Source organism: Pogonomyrmex barbatus, unplaced genomic scaffold, assembly GCF_055798465.1.
Source record: "Pogonomyrmex barbatus isolate J1 unplaced genomic scaffold, ASM5579846v1 scaffold10, whole genome shotgun sequence".
NCBI lineage: Eukaryota > Metazoa > Arthropoda > Insecta > Hymenoptera > Formicidae > Pogonomyrmex > Pogonomyrmex barbatus.
Window position 1 is genome coordinate 739,318 of NW_028297099.1, and position 9,334 is coordinate 748,651.

At 34.0% G+C, this 9,334-nt stretch overlaps 4 protein-coding genes across 8 annotated transcripts; 3 read left to right on the forward strand and 1 right to left on the reverse strand.

The window, feature by feature from the left end:
- Positions 1 to 69: 69 nt before the first annotated feature.
- Positions 70 to 3,531, forward strand: ArfGAP3 (ADP-ribosylation factor GTPase activating protein 3). 2 transcript variants are annotated; one of them, XM_011649154.3, is made up of 8 exons: positions 70 to 356; positions 707 to 898; positions 1,000 to 1,131; positions 1,209 to 1,241; positions 1,856 to 2,149; positions 2,221 to 2,492; positions 2,595 to 2,940; positions 3,037 to 3,531. In XM_011649154.3, exons 1-8 carry the CDS (start codon positions 282 to 284, stop codon positions 3,292 to 3,294), a joined length of 1,602 nt encoding a protein of 533 aa, XP_011647456.2. In that variant the 5' UTR covers positions 70 to 281; the 3' UTR covers positions 3,295 to 3,531. The 2 variants fall into 2 exon arrangements, with proteins under 2 accessions (XP_011647456.2, XP_088926779.1); XM_089070653.1 differs by lacking the exon at positions 1,209 to 1,241.
- LOC105433724 (putative protein phosphatase 2C T23F11.1) lies at positions 3,519 to 5,302 on the reverse strand. The gene is made up of 5 exons (XM_011649153.3): positions 5,053 to 5,302; positions 4,712 to 4,920; positions 4,400 to 4,605; positions 4,101 to 4,326; positions 3,519 to 4,031 (listed from the first exon to the last, which is right to left on the reverse strand). Exons 2-5 carry the CDS (start codon positions 4,896 to 4,898, stop codon positions 3,691 to 3,693), a joined length of 960 nt encoding a protein of 319 aa, XP_011647455.2. The 5' UTR covers positions 4,899 to 4,920; positions 5,053 to 5,302; the 3' UTR covers positions 3,519 to 3,690.
- Positions 5,303 to 5,577: 275 nt separating this feature from the next.
- LOC105433728 (succinate dehydrogenase assembly factor 4, mitochondrial) lies at positions 5,578 to 7,805 on the forward strand. Of its 4 annotated transcripts, none has more exons than XM_089070672.1 (4): positions 5,578 to 5,708; positions 6,809 to 6,962; positions 7,041 to 7,154; positions 7,242 to 7,805. In XM_089070672.1, exons 2-4 carry the CDS (start codon positions 6,896 to 6,898, stop codon positions 7,409 to 7,411), a joined length of 351 nt encoding a protein of 116 aa, XP_088926798.1. In that variant the 5' UTR covers positions 5,578 to 5,708; positions 6,809 to 6,895; the 3' UTR covers positions 7,412 to 7,805. The 4 variants fall into 4 exon arrangements, with proteins under 4 accessions (XP_088926798.1, XP_011647467.2, XP_011647464.2 ...); XM_011649165.3 differs by lacking the exon at positions 5,578 to 5,708 and adding an exon at positions 5,827 to 5,992 and having other exon boundaries at positions 7,056 to 7,154; XM_011649162.3 differs by lacking the exon at positions 5,578 to 5,708 and adding an exon at positions 5,836 to 5,992.
- A 149-nt stretch (positions 7,806 to 7,954) lies between these two features.
- LOC105433761 (uncharacterized) lies at positions 7,955 to 8,820 on the forward strand. The gene is made up of 3 exons (XM_089070679.1): positions 7,955 to 8,024; positions 8,158 to 8,268; positions 8,395 to 8,820. Exons 1-3 carry the CDS (start codon positions 7,961 to 7,963, stop codon positions 8,532 to 8,534), a joined length of 315 nt encoding a protein of 104 aa, XP_088926805.1. The 5' UTR covers positions 7,955 to 7,960; the 3' UTR covers positions 8,535 to 8,820.
- Positions 8,821 to 9,334: the final 514 nt, after the last annotated feature.

Genomic DNA, 9,334 nt, shown 5'->3' on the forward strand with positions numbered 1-9,334 from the left:
CAGGCCGCGTTTGATAATCCAAGCATTTATGGTAGGTCGGTAAAGCGGAACGCGCGTTGTCCAGAGTATTGCGGATTCGCGTTTCCACGAAGTGGATTGTTCATGCTTCCGTTATTTACAATATAGTATACTTTCCTCGTACGTCTCTTTTTACGTTCGTCACGTTTTCCCGCTCTCGAATGTGTCGTCACTGAGTGACCCCAGCGCCCGGAGTGTAGCATATTAGCTTTCGCCACGCGTCCTACAATTCTGTCGTGACGCAAGCTGACGACACGTCAAAAATGGCAGATTCTGCGCCTAGCAAGGCTGACATTGAGGAAATTTTCAAGAGGCTACGGACTATCCCGACGAACAAGGTTTGTTGGCGAGCACGACGTCGCGATCCGAGATCGATTGCGAACAGAAATTAGAATGATTGTCATCTACAAAATGAGCTAGGGTTGTAAACGTCATGTTATCACAATCCAGTCTATACTTCTGCGAAGATGTCTCACTGTCTCTCGCTGTCTTCCACTCGCACATACAAAAACGGGAATCACGATGACACGAGATCCAACATTCAATTTCACAGCATTCGATATAAAATATTTATATACAAATATTTCATAAAATAATTTCACGAAAAATGAAATTGTGTGATATAAACTGCACTTTGTTCAAAATTTTAAAATTATTTAACATCACTGTCATCTCTTTCTTTTTATAGTCATGTTTTGATTGTAACGCAAAAAATCCAGCATGGGCCAGTGTAACATACGGTGTCTTCTTGTGTATCGACTGCTCAGCTGTACATCGTGGTCTGGGAGTGCATCTCACCTTTGTCAGATCTACCCAACTTGATACAAACTGGACATGGCTACAATTAAGAAATATGCAACTGGGTGGTAATGCCAATGCTGTGAGTTTCAATGAGTTGTAACTAATAATTCCTATTACTGACAAAATGGTTGGTAAATTAATGAGTCATTTCTTTACTTCAGTCTTGTTATTATTTTCTAGAGAAAATTCTTTGTGCAGCACAATTGTACTACAAACGATGCCCAGCAAAAATATAAGTCACGTGCTGCTATGCTATACAGAGAGAAATTAGGCCAGGCATCTGTGCAAGCTATGCGCCGTTATGGTACAAAGGTATGATTATTAAGGGGACATAAAATATATTTGGTAGGATATTGTTAGATTCCTCTTAACTATGAACATAATTATAGGTTTTTCTTCCTACATTAAAAAATAAAACAATGGTGAGCTAAGTAAATGTTTTGAAAAACCAGTTCTCTTTTTTGCTAATATTCGCTTGTGACATCTGGCTAAAATTTTTTCTACCTCTCATGTATATGTATCCTTATCATTCATTCAATATCCATGTAATACAGTTCTCCATAATGGTTAATCCACAACTGTTCAAATATATGCGCTTGGATGTTTATAAAGCTATTCACTTTACAAATATAACAAACTCAAAACCTTGTCTGAAATTCATATATATTTTCAAAATGTGTTTTTATGAGATGTATTCTTCGAGATTTCTTCGATGTTTATTTATTCTTTTTTTTCATTGTACTTAATCTGTTTATAGTATTTTGTAAAATATTTGGGCAAACTTATTTGAATATTCTATTAATCATTCAAAAAGATATTTTGTATTCACAAATGCATTTTTTTTTCAAATTATTGATTAAAAAAGTTGTGAAAAGATTTTCTCACCTTTATAGACCATTAGTGTTGAATCATAGTCAAGTAACAGCTAAATTCCCAATAATGATGGGCATGATATTATGCAAGTGTGTATTAATGAAAAAGACTGACCAAATATATTAAGAACGTTTACATTTAAATATAATTATTCTTCTTACAGTTACATTTAGAAGAAGGCGGTACAGAAATGGTATCGGAAGAAGCAAATGAACCAGATTTCTTCAAACAACATGAAATTTTAGATTCGCATCAGAACGAAATGATAATTCCAACGGAAGAAAAAGCATTTCTCACATCTAATACAATGCCAAGCAATGATAGTACAGAGAAAAATGCATCAGAAGTTGCCTCCTTAGGACCTTGTGTAAAACTTTTTGATCCTATCTCAAACGTGCAATCTGAAAGGAAACCTACCATAGGCTGCAGAACAAGCCAGTCTAAACGTCCTGGCGGTGTAAGTTTATGATGAATGTAACGGTCGCAATAAAATTGTATTACGATTGCCATAGTTTTTTTTAATTACAGTTAGGAAAAAAAACCGGAAGCTTAGGTGCTCAGAGAGTTAAAACAAATTTCGATGAATTGGAGAAAAGTGTCGCGGAAGCGCATAAACTGGCGCAAGAAAAGAATAAAGAAGTGACAAAGGAAGAACAAGAGGAACTTGCTACTCGTCTGGCTCAGCGATACAAAGAAAATTTGAGTCAGCAGGCCAAGAAAGTGAATGAGAGAGCAAAACATATGGATCCATTAAAAGCCACTCAGGCGGAACGTCTTGGAATGGGATTTAATGCACGAAGGTAATAAATACGCGGTCTCTTGCTCTCTTCTTTCGTATAACTTATTTACAAAAGAATAAGTTTACGTAAGTTTTCTTATTTTTTTTTCCATGATGTTTTTAGTGGTGCAACTCATTCCGCACTTGGCGACATGAAGACAATAACGCAGGAGTCAAAGGTCATAACATCAACAGAAGTACTTTCGGGAGAAACGGATACTTTCTTTACCTTAGACGAATTTTATTCGGTTTACGCTAATAGTAAGCCGCCGTCCTCACGTAGTGAGGAAATTGTGGTTGTGACAGAACCAGAACCTCCGAAACGATTAGCCCCCTCCACTCGAACCATACTTGCTAAGAATGATACAAAAGCTTCGTCTACCGTCGAAGGAGAAGCTCAGAAAAAGTTTGGTAGCGCCAAGGCTATCAGTTCAGAGCAATATTTTCAAGACAGTAACTCTGACAATGCGGTAAGCGCAACTTATGACTATAACTTTTCTAAAAATATATCGGAATTAAATTTGATTTTATTGCCTTTCCTTTAATTTATCTTTCTAAATTTTCAGTGGGAACGTAAAAATAATTTACGTCGTTTCGAGGGTTCGTCCAGCATTTCGTCGGCCGATTATTTCGGCACCGAAAGCTCGACATCAACCTCACCGACCTCTTCGTTATCGATGCGTTTGACCGCGGGAAGAGCTGGTGTCGTAGATCTTGACGATGTCCGGGAAAGCGTGCGTCAAGGCGTAAACAAAGTTGCCGGGAGACTCAGTTCGCTCGCAAATGCGGCGGTCTCTTCTATACAAGATCGTTATGGACTCTAAATGGAATTTATCGCATTTTATGAAAACTTGTTATAATACTTATTCGGACCCGGTCTTGTCCATTGTTCAAAGTTGTAAATAAAAGCTTCTAATTGAGCTTCCGCGTAACTTATTCTTCGAGTATGTTGCGCGCGAATATTGTATTTTTATGAACGATGAACCGGTGACGACGAAGAGTGCAATGTAAAAGTTGAGTCATTGAGAATGAAAATACAAATACAATGTATTTTATAAATATGTTTGCTTTATCACTTTATAACAGAGTCAATGTGTATTGCGTAATATATCGTACAACAAATATCTATATCAAAAGTCAGGGGTATGTTCGAGATGAAAGTAAAATATCCACAATAATTTAGATAAAACATGATAAAATATCACTAGAATCTAGAACAATTATAGATCTATATCCGGTGGTGGGTTTTGGCAACGCAAAACTAATTGCGAACATGGTTTACCATGGAGAAAGCACACGAGTATCACTGTCATGTTGTCGCAACCGGTACCCATAAGGGCATCCGGTGCCAGGCAACAATTTAGAAGTTCCTCGCAGATTTCCTCGGGATGTATCGTGACGTTCTGATGCGATTCTCCGTCGCCGTGTTTCGTCTGTGCTAAACGTGTTCTCACGAATTTAACTACCTCTTCACTGGTCATTACATCCCAAATTCCGTCGCATGCCAAAATAACAAATTCCCATTCCTCATCAACAGTAAATTGTTGTACCTCAGGAAATGCTATGGATTTATAACTTTAATGTAAAAGTTCAATCAAAAGTCATTCATTTCACATTCGATATTTCTTACCAGTTACGATCTGTTCCTGCGGTGGCTTACGGTCGTTGCGTTTAAATATAAAATCTCCAAGAGCACGAGACAGCGCGAGATTACCGTTTACTCTTTTATATTCAACAAAACCGCCAGCTGCTTCGATTCGTTTGCGCTCTTCCTTCAATGTAGGCTTATGATCTCGACTGAGAGGCACCGTTCTACCGTTGATACATGCCACTGCTCTGCTATCACCTGCATTAGCCTATAAAGCTTTTCCACTGGTCAGAAATTCAGACATCAAAGAATATTGACTCTGCCAAAATAACATGACTTACACTGTACAAAATGTTATTCTTTATGAGAAGCGCGATTACAGTTGTGCCAGCATGTTCGTCTCTAAGTGCAGCATTATTCTGCATTGCTTTGTCCAATTCTAGAAAGCCTTGTTGTATACCTCCTATGATATCACCCTCCTTATATTCACTCCTCTTAATTATATATTCATGAAGATGCTTTCCAGCATGCTGTGCCATAGCTGCACCTATAAATACATACAAATATGTAAATGCCGAGTTTATTGACATATGTTGTTATTCAAAATTTTGTTTATGCTGCTATTAAATGAATCTTTTTATTCTGATACTTACCTCCATGTCCATCATAGACAGCGAAGAATGCAGTACCTGGGTCACTGGGTAAGGAAAGTATGTGCACATGTGAATCTTCCATTTTAATGCGCCATCCTTGCATACAGGAACTGCCCACTCGGTAGTTGCTATCTCGACAACAGGCCGACTTCTTTTTCGTTATCGGCTCGCTGAGCGTTTGCCCCATCTTTTCTCAATGAATATTGAATCTACTTACAAATAACGCGCGCGATTTAATACAATATTATTGATATAACAATAAATAAGTCAGAATTAAATGAATTCAGGCATGCTCTACTTCTAAATTGTCAATTTGCAAGAATTTTGCTAAAACTCATTACCCTGTACGATTAAACGTTGTTATTCAAAAGTCTTGAATTTAAATACGCTTTACTTTGTTCTGATTTCATAACAGTTTCCTATACAAAAATGCGCTGGGACGCGCGTAGCGAGCGATCAATCAGTTGTCAACTCCACCTCGTATTTCTCTTTGTGTTTTCCATTCGGCTATAAGAAACGATGCGCGGAACATTAAAGCAACCTACGCAAGCAGACATCGACCGAGATAAACAGCTGATTTGTTTTGATGACGTAACGATGCTATTCATTTGTTGGATGTTGTGACGTCTTATGTATAAAAATTTTTACTTGTTCCAATGAGTTTTGGAACGCAGTTGACAAAAGCTTTAGTTCCGGTCTACAATAGGTAATTTAAGCCCTAAAAAATTGATCGATTATATATCGATTATATCGATCATAATCGATTATTCTCCTATTCTTCGACTATGTATTCCGTTTCTTGCATGATGCGCATAATGCATCATTTATCCTTGTTTAATGTATAGTTAATAATAAGGATAAGTGATACATCGTGCTCATTATACGAGAAACGGAACGCATCCTATGATTCAACGGTGCTTTGCATTGAGGTGGAATGGGGGTAAAACCTAACTTTGCTTCGCTGCATAAAATTGCACCTTTAATTTTTTAACACAAAGTAAAAATATATTAAATATATTTAATAGCAACTTTTTTGATAAATTTTAGAACGCAGAATTGTTGTTAGTCATTTTTGATAGTTTGGAATGCAAAAGTAAAAATTTGAAGACTTTTTTAATGAACTTTTGAAATACGCGAAATTTTGCATAATGCCGTGTTTTTTCAAAGAGTTTTGGAACACGGTTATGGTACTTATATATATGTTCAGACAAAAGAAAAATGAAAGTTCACGTGAAAATGCAAGACTTGTGATATAAACGATCAAGTATAAAATTTAAAAATGTACGTTGTATGATAAAATGAAACTATATGATTATCAATATCAATTATTGTATTGATTAATTTAATTAATCGCATAACATTATTAATGGATTGTATTGTATTGTCGAAACATTGAAAATAAAGCGTTATGCGCCTAACCTAATTTAACGTGAATCAGATACGTAATTATCTTTCTCGAAAGGTTTATAAGGGTATCAAATTCGCAAATTAACCTTCTTGAAGTTTGTAAATAAAAATAATAAGATATTTCGGTAATTATTTAGAATACGGTCTCCGATTTTGATAAAATTGGGCTCAATCAACGAGGTTTCACTCAAAATAAAGATATCTGGCAGAAAAACGCGGCGGCCTGCTCCACAAACCGAGATATTAAGCGTTAAAGTTGATCACTTTTTTGGTTGTCCGCTGCGTTTTTTTGCCAGATTTCCTTTATTTTGAGCACCATATCAATTGAGTCTAATTTTATCAAAATCGGAGGTGAAGACCGTATTCTAAATAATTACCGATATTTCTCTCTCATTTCGTGTAAGAAAAATCTTTGATGTGATATTAATTTGAAAGTCTAATCTAATGTATATGGTATATATATATATATATATATATGGTCGTCATTTGTTACAAGGCATAAAACGTTACTCTGTAATGTAAAACAACGTGTAAATAAATCATTTTTATACATTATAATTCCCACGGTATAATTTAATGTGACATGTGTTTATATATCTTCACGTGACAGATAAATTATTTTTAATAGCTAAAAAATTAAAATTTTTATTAAAAAATTAGGCACAATTAATCTTTTATATAATTTTAAAGGATTGACAACAGTGAGATAAAAAGAAACAAATATATGTATTGTGGTTGATCACATTTTCAAAGAAAGTATAGAAATCATAGAAAAAAATGGCAAGAATTAATCATGCATATATTTCAATAAGCTTGCGACAACTATTGCAGCTATATCCGAAAGGTATAATGAATAAATATTTATGATTCAATTTATGCAGTAAATTGATAAATAAAATGTACGTTTGTAATGTTTCGACAGATAATTTTTTTAAAGGATTCGTACGTCTGTTCTCGTCTAAAAGTGCAAATGAAGTCAGCGAGAGTCCGAGAATGCGTGAATTCAGAAAAAAATTGCGCGAACGCGCTCCTATAGGTATGTCATCGCATTAACTCGTAACTTATATAAAATGCTCATACAAAGATTTAAAAGATTAAGAGAATCAAACTTTGAACGTAACAGAGAAATTAGAAGAGATGGAGGAGGGCAAACATCCTTATCAGGAGAAAGAACCTCTAAAACCGTTCCCGAACAATACAAATCCGGAGACGGGCGAAGTTGGAGGTCCCTGCGGACCAGAACCGACTCGTTACGGCGATTGGGAAAGAAAAGGCCGTGTGACAGATTTTTAATGTTATTTAGTTTATTGTTTGTTTAATAAATTATAAAAATTGCTCACATCGAAACATTGAGCGATCCAAATTTATATGATTAATAATTTGTTTTAAAACACAATGTTATATTATTAAAATTCAATTAAAAATTGTCTGTGTTAATGCCAAATCAACAACATTTCTGTTATAAAAATCGAATCTTTTTTTTTTGTAGAAATGCTTTTGTATTAGCGAGTTTGACAAACTCAGTGTTTAAATTTTTACTGAAATATTAGTTAAAGTTAGTTTAAAAAGACACATAATTAGACTAACAATGTAAGAATTTATAAGCATAAGCAACAAGAACAAGTTTACTTAGATTATAAAAAATTGGAGTAAATATGAAATAAAATTAAAGATATTTGTTAAAAAATTTTATAATCTCTCGCATCGAAACGTTCAACGCCAACTGTACTCTACATATATTGTATATTATAAATTGACGATAGTGTTTTATTAACATAAAATTATCAATTATCAATATTTTGGTATGTTAGTCGTGTCGTGTATTTAAAAAATATTTGTATAATGATTAGCGTAAACTATATTTTGAAGAATTTGCAGAAAAGAAATTGTAAAAGATTTGTCACAAGTATGAATCGAGTTTGATGCTTCAGAATATTTCAAGTTTGCAAATTGGATTTTTGCGAATATAATCATCTCTATTTATATAATCTTCATCTATATTTCTGTTGAATGTAAAAATCGGATAATAACGTGTCTAGGTACCTTTTCTCTACAAACGAAAGCAGTTTTAAATGAGATCTTACAGAACGACCGAGAGTCACCGCGAATGAAACAGTTCCATGAAAAACTGAAATTACAGCCGATACCAAGTATGTAATTAGTGATTAATAGACTAAAAAGATCCATTTTTTTATGATATAAAGAAACTTTCACAAGAGATAAACCATGTTCAAAACTTGAAATTTCCATATTGATTCTTTTTGATCGATATATAGAAATAGAACCGCGAGAACGGTTCGTGGACTTAGTATTAGTGGAGATTGATTCGAGAACTGGAGAACTAATACCAAATAGTGAGAAGAATCCTACTAAATGGGGAGACTGGCAGAATGGTGGTAGAGTCAGCGATTTTTGAAACAAAGTTGCCATGTATTTTCTTATTGATTGATTCTTTATAGACATTAGTATATTTAAAAAACTTTGAGAATCTTCTCTTTGCAAAGATCAATCTATCTTTGGAATAATTCATCAAAAATAAATCAGAAATTCAATTTTTTCGATAATCAATATTAAATAAAATTATTTAAATTAAAATCTTTCTCAATATAAAAAAATATGAAAATTGATGTATATGTAGAAAGGCATTTGTATTGCAAAACAAAACTTGTATATCAGTGAGGTAATAAATTACATTATACAAACGTGAGTCTTCTTGTGAGACTACAATACCCGAGGATAAGTTTCCAGAAGTTACTACAAATTTATCAGTAACAATATTTCAGGTTTATGAAATATTGTTATTATGGTATTAACCTCATATGACTTTCTTTTAGAAAGTCTGGCACTATGGCAACCTACACAAAAAGCTTATGTCGTTATGCAGATTATCAGTACATTACATATACAAAAATATGCAATACTTTGTCAAATACTGAATACTGTATATTAGGATAACAAACATGTTATACATCAAAGCGATTAAATTTCTCGCTACTAACGAGTAATATAAAATGAACATAGAACTAAATCATTAACAGACATTAGTGTATCGTGTTAGTGTTAAAGATTGAATGTATCTTTAGGTTTCGCGAACAAATTATTTCAAATCAATCCATATTCGTTGATAAAATAAATTTTACGTCAGTAGCAGCGAAAATTTATTTAGCCAAGATATATAATAAGTTTTCAGAACTAATACTAAGCCGTTCACGTAGA